Source organism: Acanthopagrus latus, chromosome 11 (genome assembly GCF_904848185.1).
Source record: "Acanthopagrus latus isolate v.2019 chromosome 11, fAcaLat1.1, whole genome shotgun sequence".
Lineage (NCBI taxonomy): Eukaryota > Metazoa > Chordata > Actinopteri > Spariformes > Sparidae > Acanthopagrus > Acanthopagrus latus.
Window position 1 is genome coordinate 19103213 of NC_051049.1, and position 23879 is coordinate 19127091.

General features: G+C 41.4%; 1 protein-coding gene across 14 annotated transcripts in view; it reads right to left on the reverse strand.

Annotated features, from left to right (window-relative positions):
* Positions 1–23879, reverse strand: part of ptprsa (protein tyrosine phosphatase receptor type Sa) — a 237333-nt gene that overhangs the window by 85920 nt on the left and 127534 nt on the right. For all 14 annotated transcript variants that reach the window (XM_037114068.1, XM_037114065.1, XM_037114067.1 and 11 more), the window contains one exon: positions 10369–10557. In XM_037114068.1, the coding sequence (XP_036969963.1) occupies positions 10369–10557 (189 nt within the window). The remainder of the gene's footprint in view (positions 1–10368; positions 10558–23879) is intronic.

Sequence of the window (23879 nt, forward strand, 5' to 3'; positions counted from 1 at the left end):
ACTCATCTTTTCATCCTAACTTTGATTAACTTTGATACTTTGAGCCTAAAATGTATATTCTGTGTTTGTCTTTCAACTGAAAATACAGGTATAGTTATGCATCTCTCTATCCCTGTATGTTCGTTGTCCAACCAGCACAAGAGCATCCAAGCTCTCTTTCATTCCATTCCTCTTATATCTTCATCCTACAGGAGACTCAAGCTCTCTCTCTCTCTCTCTCTCTCTCTCTCTCTCTTTGTGTGCAAGTTGTCCTTGTTTCTTTTACTACTATATGTGGTGGGAAATAAAAGTACTGCAATTAACCAAGCTTTCAGTTGATTTGGTATAGAAGAAGTTGAATAAAGAGAATCAGACAAGCCAACAACAGGCAAAGTCAAACAGCAAACAAAACAGAGTCGGAACGCCCATTACTCTTTTGCAACAGGTTGGCTTAAGAGTCTGACAGTTTTCTGTTCCATGAGAACCCATTTAATACTCATGAGTTCCCAGTGGCATGGTGGGCTGTAATCAGGTAGGCAACAATCTGTTATTTGCATAGAGTACGATCTTTGTCTCTCCAGGTCCGAAGCTGCAGGGCCTAGATTTAACTAGCCAGGTCATGGACTTCATGTAGTTCATTCACATTGAAAAACATGTTTTCTAATCCAAAGAACAGTGAAGCAAAGAGCAGGGCTGACGCGGCAAAACTATCAGTTCAGTGTTGCTATATTAAGCAATTCTTCTATTACGCTATCTGTATGAATGGCGTGCTTGAGGTTTTTTTTTTCCTTCTTTTCATTATCCGAATGGAGAGTGGTATGCAGGACAGATTGTACATTTGTGACTTGTGATACTGGGCTTTATAAAAAAGTACTGACTTGACTTAATGCAGAGTGACTTAACACGATTTGTCAGTAGGAAAAATGATGTTCATTTTCATTCTTAAATTATCCATTTTCTGGAGTGAAGGAGTCAACGTAAAGTACACGCTAGGCTACATTAGGGTGAATGGGCACCTATGCAAACAAACCATTTGTGTCCTTCTCAGACACCCTGAGCTCAACTACATTTGCGCCTCTCTCCAGATCCCATGACATTAATTTTCTCTCCACATAAGAACCATACACTCTTGGCACAAGTCAGTGTCGGAATTCGGTAACATGGTGGGGAGAAATCGCCTTTTTCAAGCCGCTTATCTCATTATGCAAATGCAGGGTTCATAAGTCATGCTTGCTTTTGTTCGCCACAAAATGATTTATGAGACCTTATTCAAAGAAAGCAGAGCAGGGAGGGCTGGGATTTGGCTACGTTGGGCATGAGTGAGGGCTTTTGAAGGAGCAAAGGTTCTGAATTTTGTCTAAAACCTTAAATGTTCATGAATGTGTTTGACAATATCCTACTGTTCAGAGATTCATGTCATGTATGGCATGTATGGAATGGTTGAGGATGGAAGACCTTTATCTTACGTTGGAGCTCTACTGTCAAATTGGCTGTGCTTCACTGTAAATGTGAAAATTAAAGCACTCGTCCCATCGCCATGAGAATGGGGACCTACATGGCAAACTTTGATATTCACTTACCTGCTCCGCCTGTTGAACAAAAGCATTCTAAAACAAACACACTGATTCAATTGGGAGAGAATACTTCAGCAACAAAACATGGTGGACAATTACAAGTGAAAAAAATTGACTTGTCTGGGGAAATGAAGAGAAAAATAAGAGGAGAAGAAGGATTACTTGACAAAGCTATTATATAATTCCTTTAAGTCCAACTGTTTGACCTTTGTGTCATTCCCTTACCACCTTGATATCCTCCTGTTCATCCTCTGATGTAATTAGAGCTTGTTTTGGTATGGTAAAAGGGGGTACATTCTACCCACAAGCTTCCCTAATTTTGCCTAACAGGGAGGGAGGAAATTAAATCAGATGTGATTTATATTGGCTTTTCCCCAGACGTACCGTGAGTACTTTCAGCTTGGGCGGGACGGATGAGGAAGATATCAAAGCACAGAAGGAGAAGGAAGAAAGGGGATTGTGTAGATTGTGTTGAACTGTTTACAGTATTCAAATACGGTCACCATCGCAAATCCCCCAAATTCCCATCACCAATCTCCCACCCTCCAGCCCCATGTCCAAACAATTTAAATGTCAGAGGCATAAAGCAAACAAACCGACTCGTAATAACCCTCAACATCCCTCCCCTCTGCTTGCACCATCCCTATCCTGTATCATGACCAGCCAGCACCACAATTTGAATAGCTCAGTAGTTTCCTGACACTGATGATGTTGTGGAGATAGTAGGAAGACACAAACACAGAACGCCCACAGAGGTGGGCATGGGGCGTGGGACTGATGATCACATATGACCACACTCACGAACATCATGTACAGAGCACATAGAACCCAAACACAGATGACATATTAATGTTAGTGGATATAGAAAGGTTTGACACTTTTAAGAGGAAAAGCCCACTTGATGCCCCCGGCCCCTTTAGGTCATTTGGATGGAGTTAAGGGCGGTTATGTCTGGTTTAGTATCAGTTAGCATCTTTTCTTTCCCTTTTCATCGTGTTGGTTAAACATCTTACCTCGAATCGGGGTACCCTCTGGAGGAGACACAAAAACGAAGACACAACATAAGTTTAGTTCAACGTTAATGTTAGTAATAGTTAGAGGAGTTATTTGGGTTGGAAGGTGGAACACTGGAACTAGATTGTCATATGATTAGGTCATCTCTAACAGGGCTTTCAGAAATGGGATTTTTTGTTCATTGCTGGTATCACAAAGGACATCATTTTCTCTTTTACCTCTCCTTGTCTTATACCTCCCCTTAAATACTAAGACAGGAAACACAATGGTTCATTGGCAGAGCTGAACAAGCTTCAGGTCTTAGCATGTGTTTTATCACAGCGGCAACAGAGGTTTGAATTTCAGTTAACATGGATTGCAAAAGCAGTGGCAAAAAACCTTTGTTCCAGCCTACTGAACTGGAATATGAGTTCAGTAAAACAAGTTAGGTGCACCACTATCCTGCCCCGGTTATCTACATTAGTATGGAACAAACCTGCTGAGAAAGGAATGCAAGTCCCTACTGAGTAAGAAGTCCAGGCTGTTCCTTCAGGCAACTGCAGGTTAAATCAAACAGATTGAAGTTCTTATTTATCCTAGAAGTTGTAAACCTGCTTAACTGTGACAGATAGACTCTTCACCTCAAGCTTCATCCCTCCACTCTGGTCATTCGATCTCCTGCCTCTTTCCATTGTTTCATCTTACTGAGAATTGTATGTTTCTCCAGCCTTTGTTTATTGTGAGTCTGTATTGCGTTACATACCTGACTGCAAGCCAAATGTCCCATTAGGGACAATAAAATATTGAGCTTATCCAGTCAGGAAATGTAGCCCAAGTTGTTGCTGTGATGTAAAATGCATCCCTTATAGGCAGAGCTTTGGGGGGTTGGTGCGAGAGCCAGCTTAGCTTCAATCCTGTCTCTGCCAAGCATTAAATTGTTCCTCCGCACTTGGCTTTTTTTCCCCACTCAATATTTTATAACTATTTCTCCACCCTTTCTTTCTTTCTGTCTTTCTTTCTTTCTTTAACTGTTCCTCCATTCCTTTTTTCCCTATTTCTGAGTTTTTATGTTTCTTAGTCGTTCCCACAATTCCACACTGTAGCCTCTCTCTTCTTCTCCCTCTCTAAATCTAAGGATGACTCATGGCAACAACGTGCCCTTGGCAATCCCCTGAGAATGCCAGTTGGGCGGCACCAACCCAGGGGAGGTGCCCTACTTAGCATATGCGGCCTGCAGGCACAGAGCTGAGGGTCAAGGGTGTATACTGGCCATTGAGCCCAACACTACCGGCCTGTCCAGTAAGAAAATAAATAAATAAATAAATAACTGGTCTAACCAACAAACTGACAATGCCTGTAATCCATCATTTTTTTTTGCTTTTCCAAGGATGGATCACATCGAGAGTGGCAGCTGGCTAAGCAAGGTAGTCTGGACTTTTCTCATCCTAACAACAATTTTTCAGGCACTTTCAATCTAGATGACCAGCCAGGAAAACCTCAGAAAGAAAGGCATCGACGGAGAATCCTCATCAGATACCTGAACTGGTTCCTTGCAATGTAAAAGAGCAGCGGCCATACTCTACTACTTTCCCTTTTCTCTAAGAGTGAGCCCAGCCACCCTTTGAAATCTGTAACCAGAATTTCATTATATCAGCCACTAAACTCATGACCATAGGTGAAGGTTTAGAACACAGATTAATTGGAAAGCTTTGCTTTCCAGCTCAGCTCCCTCTTCACCACAATGGTCCAACATAACGCTCGTATTACTGCTGACAAACAACTTGCTTGTCAATCTGCTAAACAATACATCTCCCAGTTAAAATCAAGAGAACCTTGACTTGACAATGTTAAGCGGTGGCAGCAATTTATGTATTCTATGCAGTAAATTAAGTGGTGTGGGTGGCTACATAGTATGGATGAAATGTTCAATACCTTCTGGACAGATAACGATTGCAGCTCTGCATACCGAAGTGTCTTTTGTGATACCAGCAGGTAGGAGGCAATCACTGAGTTTGAAGTTCTGCCTGGTTTGCAATGTACGGATGTGGACTAATTTCCTGTACTATAATTAAATGTTTTATAATCTAATTCATTGTTACAAATTTCCACACTGTCAGATGTAGGTGGAAAAACTGTCTCAGTGTCATATCAGATTATTTTTAAGAAACACTACAAATATAGTGCAATTTACACTTGGCCATTTCTCACTTGCAAGGATTAACCTAGTCTTCAATATACATACACAGTGTGTGCATAGATTCACCACAATGATAGTTTAGAGTCATTGCAACAACCAGGTAAAACAACAGGGACATTTTAATCATTTCTGCTATGATTTTAGAGACCACATAATCAAAGGATATCACAACACAAAGGACAATAGGGGTCTGGGAAGGTTACGTTGTTACAGAGTTAGAGTTCGAGTTCGAGGCTGCAGAAGCTGTTGGTTTATTTTGCTTTAGCTGCGATGAAATTTTAGTCAGGGGTTGAGGGGTCACTAGTTATAGGTTAGGTGAGGTTAAGGTCAAAGTTAGGTTAAGGTTAGGATAAGGTTAAGGTTAATAAAGCAGGTTTGTAGAAGGGAAGGCCATCATATGTGGACCTCATAAAGAACTGGGTTTACAGAAGAGGAACTGAAAAAAGAGGAAAGCAAGGGGTAGAGGGGATGGGTATAGAGAGAGGGTGTTTGGATCAAAGGCATTGGTTCCCAAAAAAATATAAAATATCAAAAGGAAATATCTGACCAAGGTCACTGGAACTTTTCCATTTCATTGTTTTTAATAATAAAGCAGCACGAGGAGATAAAAATAAAACTTAGCTAAGGAGGGACCTGAACAGACAGGCTAGGTCTAGAGTGGCGAGCCTCTATTCAATTACAATGGCAAATCCACCTTTATTACAGGCACACAAGCTAATGGCCATAAGCTCCCCTTCTAAGCTTTGGCCAGCCAGGGGTTGATCAGCTTACGGTGACAATGACCTAAATATACCTCAACAAACCGCTGACCTCCTCGCATTATCAAATGCAGCATTATTTGCTCCACAGAACACCCCATCTGTTTTGTTAAGCAACCCTCTGAATATATTAAAAAATATTATTGAGGGATGTAGTTTGGCCAGAGGCAATCTGGCCCGAGATGTTGCCCATCTGCGTGTGAGACGAATGGGGTTGCGTGATTGGCCGAGTGTCAAAATCTGACCGCCCTCCAGAGGGCGTCTGGCTGACCTTCTCATCACCATGGACACCAGTCTGGGACCCTAGTAGTGTCACAGCATGTCTCTGGCTTGTTAGCACATCTGCAGAGGTCCTAGGCACTCCCTGCAGAGCAGCTTTGATGCTACAAATGTAAGCATTTTCTTGCACTTCAGATTAAGTGCAACTGAACTCAGCATAGTTCACACTGGAATGTGCATACTGTAAATGTGCGTGTGAGGAGGCCATCCAATGTCAGGTCATGTTCTCAAACCTTTACATTAAAAATGACCTTAATCTTTATTAATATGCGCTCCTACCAATCCTCTCACTGTCTCCCTGGCCTCCAGTTAATCTGTTCTGGCTGACTGGGCAGGGAGGGCCTGGGGTCTGCAGCCACAGGGACTTGGGGAGAAATGTCAGGCTCCCTCCACACCTCTAGAGGAGCTCCTCAGGGGACACGGACGCAAATATCACTGCCCCGCCAGCATAGCATGGTCTGGCACATGAGCAACCAGTCAGCCAGCCAGTCAGCTATATGGGAAACATGAGCTGGCAGTCTATCTTCTTACATGTATAATCAAGGGGGCTTCATTTGCTCAAACTGAGTTTGTTTATAGATCGACCTGGCTTTCCATGTCTTATATATGTTTCTTTCAACAAATACTAAATATTAAACTCTGGAGAGCCAAAATGGCTACTTGAAGTTCTGAGAACATGAGAACATGGCAGCCTAGGGGGCTTGAGCATGCAGGCTTTTTTCTCATCAGCATAAATCCTGTCTGGCTGCTGAATGAGCTCTCTAGAAAAAATGCAAGCCTCAAAGCTAACATTACCTTACGACAGCCTTGGTATTGAAACAGGGGAAAGTAATTTCCCTTTCTGCCCTCCTACATACACATATAGTTTGAACTGTAAGTAAAATTTACCCAGCTTAAAGTGGCTGGGTATATTTTTGCAAGCAGTTCAAAAAGACAGAAGAAGTAGAGAATGTGGCCAAAAGTAACTGTCACTTGAGCCCTCGCCCTCTGGCATGGGCAAAAGAGCCTTAGCTAGTGATTTGTAAACCAAGTGGGAATGTGGGCCAATTTGGCAAGAGAAGAGAATACTCTCCTGAGAAAATATTTGATCAAGACCAGAGGGTCCACCCAGCCCAAGTTTGGGATTGCAGGGTTCAGCGATACAGCAGTCTTGCAGTGGCCTTCACCTGGAAAGAACTCAAGATTCTTTCAGCCCCTATCAGTACTTGCTGCACTTTCCAAGGATATTTTTGGACAACAGGCTGTTTTTCTGAAAACTTAGTTTCAACCGTTTACATATGAGTATGAAAAAGCCAGTCGTACGACTGCTGAAGCCAAGAGTAGTATATGCGTCCCATCAAGAAGACAAACAATACTGTAGGCTATGACTGCACAGGAATAATTGTCTTGGATTCAAACAGAGTCCAATTATTTCCTCAAAGCCTGCTGTCATGCAACACTGCAGAGAGAAAGAACTAGACATGACAGGGGGCATCAGCAGTGTAAAATCTACATAATATAGTCAGGGAAAAGTATGGAAGGCAACAGCTTCTTCCAAGGTAACCTTGCACAAGGTTTGTGGGACCCCAAACAGTCCAGTAAAGTTGTTAAAGTATTGTAGAAAAAGGTGGTTGAACTGGACAGCTTCTGAATTTAACTATGCATTTTAGCATTAACGTGAAGCAGGATGTTGCCTAAAAAGACTTGCTCAGCATCTCCTCCACCATATAAATAAAAACTGTGCTGCTTAACTGTGAACCGTGATATCTAACCACCCCATTCTCAACTCATGCTGCTGCTTTGTCCTTGATTTGCCTTTCTGCTTTAAGTTCCAGTTGGTGTGTGAAAGCGGATGGAACAAAAGTAAAAGTTAAGGATAAATACAAATAGAACATAGGGAACAAGTAACAAAAGAGGACGAAGGTGAGGGGAGAGCAGGGGATGCATGCATTTTGGAAAGTAGTTTAAATATGCCATCTGCTTCAAGGAGAGAGGGTGGGCTTGCTGGGCTTTGCAAAACACTTACCAAAGGTTTCTGAAAATGACAAAGCAAGCGAAGTAAATAGAAAAAAGGGGAAGAACAACATAGTTCATTTTAGGTTGAGGTTAAAAGTGACTGCCACGCAAGAATTAAAGGAACTTCAGTTTAGTTAAGTCTTGTGTCCCACCTCAGCATTTAGTTTTCATCATGAGATACAGTGGAAGAAGAACTGAATTTATCATCATAAATTCTAATTTAAATGTTTAATTCTAATTAGAGACATGTTTTTATTTTCAATCGAAATCAAATGAATCCATTTGTGTTTTAATTTGTATTTTATTGGTTGGTTTATTTTTTTCAGTTATAACTTGTGTTATGGGTCACAGCCAAATGAAACGTGTTGAAGACTGCAATGTGCACTGAGACACATCTGAGTTTCAGACACAAATACAGACAAAAGACAGAGAGAGAGAAAGACAGCAGTTTCAGTTAGACAGAACACATGAAGACAATTGAAAAAGTCATGAAACAGAAAAGGACAGATGGTACAGACATTAGACAAGGAAGCTATGCGTCGCTGTCGTCATCCACAGAGGCTCAAAACTCTCAAAGCTTTGATGACAAGGTTGCAGCTGCCAAACGTACCTGAAGAACAACCACCAAAGTCTCCCTTACATTTTTCTAATTCTCTCTGAACCTTAAGACTCTTTAGTAAAGCTTAAATTAAAAAACACACTATTACTACAGTACACTAAAACTATATACAACTGCCGAGCAGACAGCCTTATCACAACTGTACTGTATCACACCATTCAAATATCATTCTTGATGGCAAGATAAATTGATGACTAAACTGATAAAAACACATTTTTCAGGATGTTCTTGTCTAGTAACACTTTGTAAAACCTTAATGAAATATCTTCATTTATTCTTTGGTGTGGTGTTAGACTAATACCTAGCATCAGTGATATTAGGAAGGCATAGTTGTGATCATGATAACCTTAACTTCAATAGTTATCTGTTACATGTCAGGATGTGCAGTGAATCTGGACAGTTAAAGGTGCCTTGTGGAGTTTTTTTATTCCTCTTCTTTTTTTTTTTTTTTTTAACCAACAATTGATCCATGGAGCAAAGCAGGTTTGCTCAGCAGGTGGTGGTAGCAAAAAAAAAGTTTAAAGTGGAAGGTTAAGCACGAACATCTATGCTGGACATGTGACTCGTTAACAAAAAACAAAAACGCCAAAGTGCACCTTTAAGGTTGTTCTTCTTAATGTTTCAGAGCGAGTTGGCAGTACAAGAAGATGCACAACGTTGAAATAATTAATGTTCGAGCTCTTTTTATAAGAGTCCCTAGTGGGGACTCTTTGTCCTCAAACTTAAGTCAAAAGCACTGGCTGACAGCTTTATCCAAAACCACCTCAGGACAACCTAACATCCCCAGAGGAGGTCCTCGGGCCACTGTGAACCAAGAGTTTTCAGCTTTAAAACATCATCCCTGAGGGAGCAAATAGTCAGACATATCTTAACAGAACAGGTGTTGTTTGAAATCTTTAAAATCAAACATGTGCCCCAAAACTGTAAGTTAAAAGTGGAAGAAAAGTATCTAAAATTAAAAGTGTTTTAGGGAGCTGTGGACTTGCTGTATTTGTCAAGGCATAAATAATGAGATGACAAATAGATTTGTTTCAGTGTATAACTCAGGAGGGCCACAACTGGGGCAGCAACTCAATGGCAACGGACTATTTATTTAGTGGCGTCTGCGCTGATTTACGTTTGCAACAACAAATCAAATGGGAGTCATTGGATTTTTCGAATGGCGACAAATCATCGACCTAAAATATCTACCCCTTATTGCCTGGGGTTACTTTAGGCCCTACACTTAATTAGCTATATAATTAGACTTTGCTTTACTGGGCCTCTCAGTGGGGTTCAATCAATGGGAACAAGACAACATATCCACCACTGAGTTGTGTCAGTCTGATGTGGACCCTGCTCTCATTGTCTACTATGACATACTTCTGGGATGTTCTGAATGAACTGACCTCATTCAGTAATGTTACACTCTAAAACATTATTTTCAAAACAGTGTTTGGAAAATCATGTATGGGTATTACATCATGGCCAGAGCAGTATTGCTATAATGCTTTATACAAGTGTATGCACCTCATGTTGTAGTCCAGGAAATTTAGATTGTCTTCACCTGACATTTCTCTGATTTAAATGCTTTAAACATGGTAAATGCCAAAGTTTAGTTGGGTCAACACGCATTTCATTCACATTTAGTTTTCAATGCAAAATATTGTGCTGTGTTGGTTTTCACGTTTCTCATTTAACTCACGGATGAAACGTTTCCAATTTGGACCGACCATGATCTCTCGGTCGCCTCAACTCAGTTCAGACCAGTTGGTAAAAGTAACTCACAGTTTTAGCTCCCAAACAATTACATGTGTTACACAGATATACTCTTCTCAATTGCCTTCAACTATATTGTTAAAAAAACAAACAGGCAACATATCTGCAAAGCACAATAGCCCATGTTAACTACTACCACAAATGTCCTGGGAAGTGAAATAAGTACTAAGGTTAATAAGAGGGGAACAAGGCAGCAGCTGGTTGGGCTTTCCTTACCTGAGCGCAGCTGTTTGATCCGCCCGTTACTTGCACTGGGGTCAATGGGCAGGAAGTCTTTGTACCAGGTGATTTCTGGGTCAGGGTTGCCACTGGCAGCACAGAGCATTGTGGCTGTTCGGGTTCGCTCCACCACTTTGAGTTGGGGGCCCATGTCGATGTTAGGGAAGCCTGGTGGGAGTAGGTCCTCTGTGAAAAAAGTAGGAAAAGAAGGGGCCTGAGTGATCCAGCCTTTCTGACTACAAAACGTTCCGATTTAAGGAAGTTATTCGTAATCCGTATGAATACATTTCCATCACCGTTAGAACCGAGAGCTATAACACAATAGTGAATTCACTCAAAGAGGTAAAATTTTTCATTTGTGTGTATTTTTGCCTGTCCCAAGGAAATTTTATTTTACATTTGAAAATACAGTATCATGTGTATTTCAGTGTTTTTACAATATTTGTTTTTATATTGGGACGTGTCAGTGTTACCATAAACCTTATATTTATTACATAATTGCACAATACTATTCCCAAAAACCCAGTCATTGATGCATTTTTATTGATCCTGCTTGAATTTCTAATCCCAATTTACCTTTGACTACTGAGACAAATAAACTTCAGGAGTGTGAGATCATAGCCTGATAATAAAGCCAATTGAGGATATAAGTGATGAATAAACATGTAAACTGCATTTCATTACCAAGCACAATCTCCCAGAGGGCTGCATCAAGGCATTGAAGAGGTTTAAGAACAAAGACCAAGGAGTGCAGACATTATGCTTTCTTTGATTCTCTTTCTTGGAAAATGAGCTAGCACTTTAATATTTAGAGTAACCATACTGCAGCCAAATACCAATAGCAATACGAACAAGCAAATAGAAGATAAGAAGGGGAGACAACAGAATGAAAACTATTACAGGAAGAAAAGTCTCGTATTCCAAGTAATTTTACCATCTAATTTCCCGTTGTTCAGTGAAATAAATAACACTCAAATCCAGATGATGTTATACAGTAGAGCTCTGCAAAACCCCAACTTGGTTTAGACACATGATAACCCCCAACTGTTCAGGAATATTTACCAACTGAGAGATGTAATAAGTCAGATTTCACTCTGTTGTTAAATGTGCAGGAGTTGTGTATAAGGCTACGATTTATGCCCATTGATTGTTATAACTGCGACACTAATTTAAGAACTGTCACACTTTGCCAGTTTCAAAGACTGTGGTAGTATCCTAATACTCATGCATGATTGAGAAATTATTCCACTGTTCGGAGATGACAATGTAGTATGCTCTATGGTCATTGTTCTCCTACTGCAGACTCTCTGCTCTCTTGGGGCAATTAGCCCCATGGGTCAAATCAGTTGACCTGGCTCCAACTGGAGCCAGAGCAGTGACTCATTTTTAGATGATGAGAGCCAAGGGGAAGTACCCTGAGCCGTAACATGCATCAGAGACCCAAGGCCACGTCACGACTCGGAGAAGATTGACTGACTAAGATGCTGGCCAGTGGCACAGTAGAGGTCACTGTTCATCTGGGGAGCCAATGACCTCATGTCCACTCTGTAGCCATCATGGTAGTGTGGTTTGCACCCGGGGAGTGCTAAATTAAGGGACATTAGGACAGTGAGTTGATTTGCAGTTTTAGAGTCTGGGACTCTAAAACCAAGACTGATCTGTCTGCCTTTAATTTACAGGGAATCTATCCTTTATTGCATTTTCCACTTCATACAAATATGACTGTGAGCAATGGAATCGTGATGGATTTAAGGGATACATTTTTCAAAATCCACTAATTTTGACCCTCATGTATAAGTCATGCCGGATAGGTATTGCTTATTAAAAAGATGGCTACATCACAGCAAGAATGTTAACATGTTGATTATTATTGATTAATGTAGCTTAAATAATGAATTAGCCCTATTTTTCTTTTATTCAACAGGCATTAAAATAAATCAAGAACGGAATCCAAACCTCCGTGTTGTTTTATGCACTTACATTTGTATTATGTGCTTGGGTCATACAGAGAAAAGGAGTGGTGAGCTCATATGTAATCACATTCTGAAATATTAAATCTTGGAAAATAAAAGACCAGCGAGGAAGAACCAGAAGGTCTCCAAACTAAGTCCAGACAGGTTACCTCTAACTAAGGCTGACATCAGCCGGGGCAAGATGAATATTTCAATGCTAGGTTCAAAGAAGAACAGGCGTTTACACTGTTTTTGGCTCTGTGCTGTATCCTCTCCATCGATTATTAATGATCACCCCTGTATAATCCCTTTATACCAAGATCCCCTGAAGCTTAGAAAAGCAATGACAAACCTGCACTTCACTTTAGAAGCTTCAGAATGAGACAGAGTAATATGTTCTCACAAATGGCCTCTTCAGTGTGTCATCAATGATCAGTGCATAAGATGCCATAAAAGGTGGTTCTCTCTCATACCCCTCTAGTTAGTTCTCTGTGTTGGAGAAGCATATCTGCAAAGGGTAGCTCTGGACGGCACCCTGTTACATCTGATGTATTTGATGCTGCCAAGGCCTATCTGTGCCTCACATCATATTGAATCTGCCTTCACGGTATGAAAACAGAAGACAGAGGCCTACACAGTGCACTACATTAATGAAGCTGAAAACATACGCAGGGTAAGTGGATTTGAGACTAATAAAATTAGGCAAGTGACAGAGGGAGTCTGCCTGAAGGAGCCAGGGAGGACAGGCAAAGGTGTGCAAACAAACAAACCAACCAAGTAAAACAGCAGCGAACATGACGCAGGGAGGGCGAGAGATTGTGCTATCGTTACAGCTGCTCTGACCTGATACAGCACCGGCAGCCTTTCCTAAATAAATGGCATGTACGCTGGTTACTTAGATCCCTTGGAATAGAGTGTGATACCATCTTTCCCCCTGAAGCTTACAGGCTCCGTCGATAAAGGCGGCCATGCAAAAATAAATAGATCACTCATCGAGGGAGTGTTACTTCAGGGTTAGGCAGCCTGACTGTGAAGGGGGAGAAGGGCTGATAGTATCCTAGAATTCCCAAAGGGCCAGTTCCCCATAATGGCATAGCAATTGCATTTCTGTGATGTGTGCTGGGGGTTCTCCGTGATGACAAATCTTCATAGGACAAATAGAATCGATGTGCGCGCCTTATTGGTCAATGACAATGTCTCTGTCTATTTTGCCCGGAGCAGGCTTTGTCACTTAGACTGACAATCATCATACTACAGAGCCATGAGCCACACGTCCTGCATTGTATCAAGAATTACTACCACGTCACTTTTGATTTCTCTTGTTTTATCTCAGAGATACACATTCATTCAAGTTTAATGTCCTTTATCACTGTGTAAATGCTAAAGCTCGACGATGACCAAATAATAAACAAAGGAACTATCAAATTGAGTCTGACATGATGACCATCTTCCCAATCTCAAGGATATCGAAACAGGCCTCACTCATCTGGTTACAAAATGTACTCTACATGTACATTTGTTGTAACAGACACGGTGGGGATTCTTAAAGAGAGTCTTAATCTCCCCATCATGCGACCTCATCTCCTTTGTTGGGTCACCTTGTGCCACAAAAGCCTTTTTGATGCTTCCCATTGATTTAGAAATTAATCAGTGCTTGAATACTTGTCGGCATATACTGGTGATTGGCATCTGGGCAGCTCAGCTTGGTCCTGTCATTAATAGGATGAAGTATCATTATCTACATAATCAAGTTTTAACAATCAAGAATTGTATGAGGGGGTTTGTCACAAAATACATTTGTGGCTATTCAAACATAATTTGGATGGGTTTGCAACTTGCTCAGTGCACATATTAATTAGAAAAGGCTTTCAGTTCATGCAAGAGGAAGATAAATAACCTTTACTATGAGTATTAGCTTGGGTTGATGTGATGAAGAACAGGACATGTCCACTCCATATAACAGCTGGTATGATCAGGTTGACTCCAGAGCTAAGCCTTCTACAGGCTCTGGTTGACCTCAACTAGATTTGGATTTTTTTGTCATTCTCCTCTGCTTTTTGGGCTTGGCTTGAGTGCCATGATCATCTGTAATTGTCTTTAATTTCGCCATTTAATATCATTAGAAAAGTGGCAGGTGCAAAGCCTTTAATCAGCCTCTGGTTAGCTTAGCCACTGCCCGGCTGTTAATCTGCAGAATCATGCCTGCTGTTGCGTTCTGCTTTCTATCATGCTAAGTGTTGCCCTCTTATAAAGTCCATGCTGTAGACTCATTCACTCCTGACTAATCTCATTTTCAGTGATTCACTGCAACTAAATTATTTCTTTTTTTTTTTTTTTTTAGCAATTCTGGTACAGTCATAATTTTACCAGATTCCTACAGCTTTATATGAAAGGGCTTTGTGATTAAATATGCCACTTGATAGGCACTTTTTTTCCCCGAGCAGCAACAGCAGAATGAGAAATCCTTCTTGGAGCTCCTACTGCTACATTATAAGCATTGTCTTGCACTATAATTACATAGTATTCACCCTCTGTTGAACATACAATGGAATACATTTAACCATGGCGGCTGGTAGTTCCACTGCCTTTCTCTACCCACTGATGTCCAGAAAGAATAAAATCAGTGACATCTGTAGTGCTGGCTTTTTCCCCAAACGTATTCTTGCCAATTACCTGTATACTAATATGCACGGCACGTGGCATCTAAGCTGCTTGTTCTGAACTATCACTGCTCTCATAGAGTGGAGCGAGCTATAGTAAGAGAGAGATGAAGAGAGGTAAAACTCGACGAGCTGGGACTGCAGCAAATGCTGTGGGGTGCTCCGCCGTCCCCCGCACCTATTACTCATATTATTATTTTCACTTACTGAAATGATTTAATTTCATCAGCAGCGTAATCAGGTTAACTGATTACCCAGCGCCACGGCACAGAGACACAGGCTTTTAGCAGGTCTGTGCATTAATACCACAGAGAAACTGCTGGGAGAGAGACAGAGAAGACAGAGTGAAACAGAGGTTAAGATTAGAGGATATAAAGACTGACGATGATAGTGGGAGAGGGTGGAGAATACTGATGCCATGCTCTCTTTCAAACACATAAACACAATCTAAATAAATAGATGTTTGTCTAATGGGCAGACCCAGCTGCTTGCACTCTCGACAATGTAGTTTCATTTGCTCTGCACCTACAAGACAGCCAGAACTATTTACATCAAATAAGCAGTGACAAGAGAAAATTGCCTGTGTTGGGAAGGAGTTTCTGTAGTACAGCTGGTGCACAACTGCATTTTGGGAAGTCTTTTTTTCCTATAATACATGTGTGCATGAATGGTCGAATACCATGTTTAATATACACCTATTTACTATATCACCACAACGGTTGAGTCTACAAGGTTCCATTGCAAACGTGGACCACCTTTCGCAGATCCCCAGTATCTTATTTGATATTTCCCTGCTTCTCGCTTGAACAGAAAGCCCTTCTGATTTGCCATCTTGGCGGTCATCCCCAAAGCTCTTATTTCTGCTCCATGCAAGTTCCTTAAGGAGCCATGGCCGAGGACACAAAAGAGCGTCTTTGGGTTCAGGTCGTGACGTATAAATACTCCACCCCTACATCGACAACATTTTAACGGGATGGCAGATTTCGCTTAAGATGACACTTCAGAAGAAAGGACATCTCAATAATCTGAGAACATATTTCCTGGTTTCCTCTTCCTTCGCATGGTTTCCCTGCCTATGCATATATCCTCGGTGGGAGGGACTAAATACATGCAAAAGACGCAAGTGAACGGAAATGTAGAGACTTTGGATGTACCAATATTTGAGTTTAATTATTCTTATTCCAGTGGCTGACCACATAAGCTTGAGTAACACAAAGTTTCTTACACACAGTACATTCAACACCATGAACCCGTATTCTTTATTTAGCGAAGGAGATCAATACTTTTTTGTGCTCTAGCTTGTGTAAAAGCCAACAGCTATTGAGAATGTGTGAAACTACCATTAAATGTCTCGTCTTCATTCCAACAGAACAGTGCAACAATCTGTTTCACTTAGCATCTTCCTCTTCTGTGGTTGACAGCTGGCAATTTGTGATACAGACAAATGTATATCTCCCAACAACACCAAATGGAAGTTTGAGAAAATTCTGTACTTTCCCTGTCTTCAATGCATCTTTCTGTGACATTCCCTGCATTCAACAGGATTCTTGTTCAATTGCTTGAGAAATATACAAAGGAAGACAGGGGAACAGTGACACAGAAACGTCCAGGGACAAAGAAGAATAGCAACACAGGGGAAATCTAATCACAGTGTCTCTGGCCCCAGCACCGATAGCCCTCTCTGGATAGCCATCTCAGCTGAATAATGGTTATTATACAGCCAGCACTCAACCTCTACCACCCTGCTCTGTTCCCAGAAAGACGTCTGGCGTCCCATTGGTATTCTCCACACCTAGCAAATCTAGCCACCAAGGGCAACATTTACATCAAGATCTCCAAAACACAACCTGGGGGAAACAGTCTGATAGACCAGATGAGAGAAAGGAAGAGGGGCAGAGGAGAAGGAAGAGGGAGAGAGAGAAAGATTGGGCACTGAAAAAAAGGCAGGAGTTTGCAGCATTGCTTATTGCCCCGCAAAATGAGTTGGTGGGGTCAGCTCTCTGACCATATGAGGACTCCAAAGGGTACCAGCTATTTGCTTTTTTTTGGTGTTTCATATGCATTTACAGAGGAAAGCAGTTCAGAACTTTTGGGTGACTTTGACTTTGTTGGCCGTGAAAGAATTGAAAAAAATATATATATTTACAACAAGTTTTACAAATTTGTGCGAATGTGTGTTTCTTTCATATATATGTGCTGTGGGTGGACACAGCACAGATGTCTTGTAGGAGAAGATCACAGGCTTGACTTCCAGAGCAGCCTGGGGTCCATCAAGGGGAAACACTACAGTTACATAGGGGAAAACATTGCACTAATAGAAATCACCTTCCCCAGTTTACTACTGAGATTAAGACAAGCATTTTTTTGTATTACCCATTTTGTGAAATGTCATGTTTAAACATGCAAATGTAATAGTCTGCATACAATTAGAGGTAAGAAATCTGAACGTTGGATCAAGCCAGGTTCAAAATTCATGTTTCAATTGTGTTTATATCTTAGAGCCAAAAATGTTTAGGTTTTCCTTCACAGAGGGTTGCTACTTAATTAGAAAATACTGATTAATAAAAAACAACAAAAACAGCTTTTTAGGAAGAAAATGAGGCTATAAATGATACCTGAATAAACCTCTTTGTTTGAGGCAATTTAGGAGTGAAACTGGCTACAAGTGCCTCTCAAGTGGAGATTCTGGCCAAGAGCATGAGAGGAAAAGCCATTTGAATAAAATGCCTGTAAGATATGGATGGTAAAATTCCATACATTTTAGGAAAAGGAAGTTTTACCAGTGCATTGAAAAAAGTGCTGTTAACCCTTGTGTTTGAGGTAGCTAAAATCAAAATGCAAATGAAAGTGATGGGGGCAGCTGTGGCTCAGGAGATAGAGTGGGTCGTCAAGTACTCAGTAACAGGTTTGATTCTCCAGTTCCCCCCACTGCATGTTGTAGCAAGATGCCAAACGCCAAATTGCTCCTGATGAGCAGGCTGGCACCTTGCACCTTCTGGCAATAAGAGTTATTACACTAACTCTGTCAACATCCTTATGATGCAGACTCTGCCATATTCCTAACTGTCTCCCCTTCAGCTCTCACAAACCTTTATTGGCAATTACTGGTAAAACTCATCACTACCAGTGCACCAGTGTGGGAAAGTCTCAGAAGACTCCAGAGAGATTTATCTGGTAGTAATATGTGTGGACTAATTTGGTAAGGGCTTGAACGCAATAGCAATTCATTTAAATGTAAAAGTCTGGCAACCACACTGACTGTTCTGACTGTTCTGACGGTTCTGACGGTTGGTGGCTTGAGAACACTTTGCATGCCGCTTCCAATTCTGAACACAGCCCATATTAGGCCACGTTCATAAAGCTATCATCACCACTGAGCTAAACAGCGAGTAGACAGCTTGTTTGCCAAAGAAAGACAGCGATCGCAGCCAAGAGGGGGATAATTTGGAGAACAAATGGCAGCAACCACCACAGGTAGCAGCTATGACCACAGTTTTGTCAAATGTGAAAGCCAAAAGGATCAAGGAAGAGAGGAATTGATGGTAAATCCTGGGAACCGAACCAAGTAATAAAAAACCTGTTTATAGATGGCACGAGGCAGGAAACATTTTTTACCCTCAGGCTGAGCAGGGAAATAGTGTGTAGGGTTAGGGTATTATTTCCTGTCCATTATTGGCAGAGAAGGGAACTACAGTGTCATTATAAAAGGCTCTTGTATGTTAAGAACATGATGTCCATTTACTTATGAAGGTCATGGCACATAATCTATAGAAAAAGGATTATTTTTTAAAGAATTTTGTGATGCTAAATTGAAGAAAATAATTGTTCTGAAATTACAGCCTCCTATCTCTTTACATGTTCTTGAGATTTTTAGCACCAGTCCCTGAAAACCTCACACACCACTCGATCGATTTAGGCATTATGCTGACTTAGCCTATTAAGATAATGACACTGGCCTGAGACACTCTACCAGTGTCTACTTTTAGAGAAAGCAGAAATTTTTATTTGAACCAACAATCAAGATTTGAATCATATAAACATATCATTTTCGCTAAAATTCATAAACACAAGGAACTGCACCGACAAAGGGGCTGTTTTCCTGGCACGGTGGGCCACTTTGACAGACACAGCGCAGACAAGAGAGAGGAGTAATTGTCTAGGACAGCTCCAAAGATCCCCTGCCTGGAAGAGAAAAGGTGGAAGGGAAAAAACAACATATAAGGGGAAAAAAAAGTCTGTTTATCAGTCTCAACCAGTAGAACACTCTCTCTCTCTCTCTCTCTCTCTCTCTCTCTCTCTCTCTCTCTCTCTCTCTCTCAGGCTCCCGAGGCATCTAGGGTAAGTCAGGCAAACTCCAGGGGAGACAGGGGATGAGGCCGGGGCCATTAAAGGAAGTGCCTCACCATAGAGAAATGTCAACCAGTCAGGTCTGGTTTAGTGGTGGGTGGCTTTGAGTGTGCGTCTGTGTTTGTGTGTGTGTGTGTGTTTGTGTGTGTGTGTGTGTGTGTGTGTGTGTGTGTGTGTGTGTGTGTGTGTGTGCGTGTGTGTGTGTGTGTGCGTGCGGAGGTACAATGGGCACCTTGAAACCTGGCGTCAGTTTACCACACAGTGTGGGTGGCAATGCTGCTGCACCAGTCTTTCAAAATATGGCCTTCTGTTGTTTTAATTGTTAGCTCTCTGAATTGTTAGCATCTCATTCAATCACAAAAAAATGTATTTATTCCACTAAAATACAGCCTCTAACCAAGGTAGGTGGAAACATACACTTTACCACACTCATAATTTAACATATTGTCAAAATGCTCTGTAGTTGTCGACTAGGAAGGAACGAACTTAAATTATTCTATGTCTTAATTTAACCAAACTGTTGACAGATACAACTTTTTCAAAGCTGATTTTCTGAGATGTATGTGAACAAATCTTTGGGTATATACATGTTGTATGTTAAACGAGCATCCTGTGCAACTTTCTGAAGTCAGCAGTTTAACAGATTTCACATTCAATTACCACGTCCTAATAAAGCCACTGTGACAGAACCAGTGTCTGGTCGTTTAAACGGCATGTCCGTATTTTTAGAGGTATGTATTCTGAAGGGATTCTCCCCCTGCTCTGTGTAAGGAAAAAATGAGAGCCAAAACATCTCAACTTATTTTGTAAAACTTTTAAAATGACTTAAGTGTCTTGGATCTTGTTTGAAAACGTAACTCGTCAACATTGTTTTATGTATGTATCTAATTACTGCTGACACGGATCAGAAAGTGTACTGGTGGGTGCTTTGACAGCTCATCGTGGTGCAACATAACCACATGGCAATGAATGTGGAGCCCTAACAGTCTTCAGACTGCAAAATAAGTTTTAGAATTCATCATTTAAACAATCTGTATAAGTGAGAGTCTCGCTGTCTTAACTATTCTTCAGCAGTCCCTACTCTCTGGTAAACAGCACCAAGAGAAACTGATCTCTTGAAAAGAGTTAAAGTCAACATGGGTTTCTTTTTTTTCCATACTGGACACCCAAACTGCTTTCACAGGGGGTGAACAGGGGTTATATGTGTGAGAGAGTTAGGACCTGGTGCTCCTGACATGTGGCACAAACACCTCTCTAAGCTTGCCAAGTGAAATTGGGCCAAAACAACAAGGGATTTAGAAAACTGAGCTGTTGCTTAGTGCCACTTTCTGCCAAAGCAACAAATCTAACCAGAACAAAAAACCACCAAACACAGTCTGACAGTAATTGCCAAGGGATTTGGAGGGAAGTGGATGGGTGTGGCTGGGGTGTGAGGTCACCCCCTTGGTGGGCCATTAGCTTAGTGTAATTAAGCCACTGATTACCGATTTGGAGGCACCTTTGGTGAGCAGGGCAACAATTACGTATATGTGGTGGCTGGAAATCAGTCGAGGGCCAGTCAGACGACAGCATGGTAAGTGCTTAATGTCACAAGATGAAGATGTGGAAATTACAAGCTAACACGGCCGCAAGGGTCAAAGAGAATGTGGCCATTCACCAGGGTGGAAACGGTTGGAGTGTTAGATAAATAAGTCACTTAAAAAGATGGCAAGACTGAGAAGCTGTGGGTAGAATTTTGATAAGCTGGTTAACAACCAGGAGTGTTAGGAGGAAAAGTGGACAACAGAGGAAGCCAGCTGCAATTTCACCATCATTTCCTGAAGTAAAGCAGCATCTGACAGAGAAATTGGTATGTAGTCAAATTTCGTCTCTGTCAGAAAAAAAGAAAACCCTGCGAAAAATGGCTATAAAAGCAAATTCACACACATTACATTCTGTACTAAATGAAAAAAAAAATACTAATTTCCCCTTCAGCTGTAACAACCTCATGAAACATCCATTCAAACAGAGACGTGATGAAACTGAACTCTGTGTATTTCAGTGAAAGATATGATGGTGAATGGGGTGAGTTTGTGGACAGAAGGGAAAGACAGAGGCTAAAGCAACACATGTTGGATGTGGCTTTGCCCTTTAAGGGCCAAGAAGCACAGCGTTCTTTAAATATGAACAGCTGCTGTTAAATCCGGTAGGATCCGGGCCGCACTCCAGAACACAAGCTTTGTAATCATGGAGAAGTCCTGGAAAGCATCAGCTGGCCTTTCTCTGACAGAGATTTCCTTCGCACTCTCCATTTGTGGCTCCGATAAGAACACACCTTACATCTCACAAAGTGCTGCACTGCTCTAACAGTATTCCTATAACAATGGCTTGGATTTTGAGAGATTTGTAGGCATTTCTTGACTGTGTATTGTGCCGTGTGTTATTTCACATACTCGATCCTTGCTGAGGTGTTTCCTCCCACTATAGAAGAAAACGCTCCTAATCATGCCATTGAGCTCATCATCCAACTTTTACCACAAGAAGCGCAGGCACGGCACTTGTGAAGCATGCGTCAGTAAGGCTTATCAACTCTGCCAATCCTGCAGGGCCCACAGAGCGACCTCTGTGTTGTACGACTTCAGTCACCTGGGTTGGTGGCTCATGTGTATGCATGAAGCTGGTGGTCCGGGCCATATCCCCTCGCTCCTCTTTATGCATGAGACGGGCCACTCCAAAGGTCACACCGCTTCCACTGGAACCACCACTTTCTCCCAACTCTTATTCCCTGCTTAGGTGTGCAGCAAAAAGTGCTATCCCACTATTGTTTGAATTGGTGGTCTGACTTCTATAGATTTTTAGTGAGTGAAGGGTTTTTTGACATCATATGACCATCTTTCATAAAAAGTGCTGTTCCAAAATGATAATATTGTCACAAGCATTGGCATCTTTTTTTTGTTGTTCTGTTAGATTAATTAGAAACTGTTGTGGGCAAGAAAATCCCACGTCCAGCTGCACCGTTTGTCCAATTGCACATGTATATGAATATGTGCATGGAAGAAAATGCACTCTGACCAGCAGCAGGAGCAGAGTTGCAGAGAACTGATTTACATTTTCTAAGTCATCCAACAAAATCTGACGGGACCAAAATAATGAAAATGCAATGAAAGGAACGAGGCAGGAAATCTAACTACTAATTTCAATCACAGCTGAATTATATAAAGATTTTTACAATAAATGCATTCTATGGAAACAGTGAAAATAAATCATTGTTATTACATTACAGATAATTTGAAGCCTTCAACTATTTGTTATTATAATTTTACAGGTATTTCATATTAAATATTACAGCCATCCAATAGTGTATAGCTGATCGGTGTGTGATATTTGGCTTTTTTCTACAGTTGGCACACAGCTACGTTTGTTATATAGGGGAGAAAATAGGACATTTGCCCCTGTTAGCTTCTCATTAAGGAACCCATCGTGAAAATGACCTGACAGGGGAATGACCTGACGAAACATAAGGCTATCTATAAGTCAACAAGTGTGTCCTTATCGTTGTAAAAGTGTCTCAAGACACTGATCTTTCAATTTACTCCTGGCCAATGTTGCTGCGAAAAAAGGATCCACTTATCTAAACTTTCTATCCAGTTGTAAACCAATCAGCCGACCCTTCTTCTGCCTGGCCCTCGCTCTCCACCCCTCTTCCTTTTTTCACGATTCTTCTGACTCTACCTCAGTGTTTTATATTGGCTGTGGCCAGACGTCCAGGGTGGCCAGGGTCGCTCTACTTGAGCAGGAATTATATGAAATTGATGGTGAAAGTTCAGGAGCTATAGCCACCCCTGGCTGGAGGCAAGCTCTTTCCACTTATCCCGCTCCATCAGCACCACCTCCTTTTCTTTGCTCACTCTTTCTCCTTTACCTGTCTTGCCACCATACAGCTCGTGTCCCCCCCCCCCACCCCCCAACCATCTTCTTCATCCTCCAATCACACATGATTACCGCATTACAGGTTCAGAGGATCAAAGGATTCAAAGGCCATAAACTCATCTGAGTGAATTTCCTCTGGAGGGAACCTTTTCTACAAGAGAGGAAGACATGGTGAGAAAGATAGAGGGCTGGTAGTCGTCTGGCAGGCATACAAATGCAGGTATGAATTGGGGAAGAGGGAGGAAAAGGTGAAAGATATCTCGAGTGGAGAGGGAGCACCGGAGTCAGTTAAAGGCGGCAGTGATTCTGATGACAAAACTTCTTAATCCACCAATGAGATATCAGGGAGCATGAGGGCCATCCACATGGTCAACATACACGTATTGAATTGTTGTTTGTGCCAAGCCTGCCTTATACACCAATAACAGCCAGTGAGCCCAAACATAGCAAGGAGCGGCAACTCAGTACAGAACAAAAGAACTTTGCTGCACACATAATCCCTCAGAAAGGTGTGAACCACAGAACAACCATACAAAGAATAAAACTGAAATGTTGGTCACTGTGATCATGCACACAAAGGATGAGCATAACACTTGTAAGAAAAAAAAATGCTTACACTGACTAGCTGATAACGATTGTC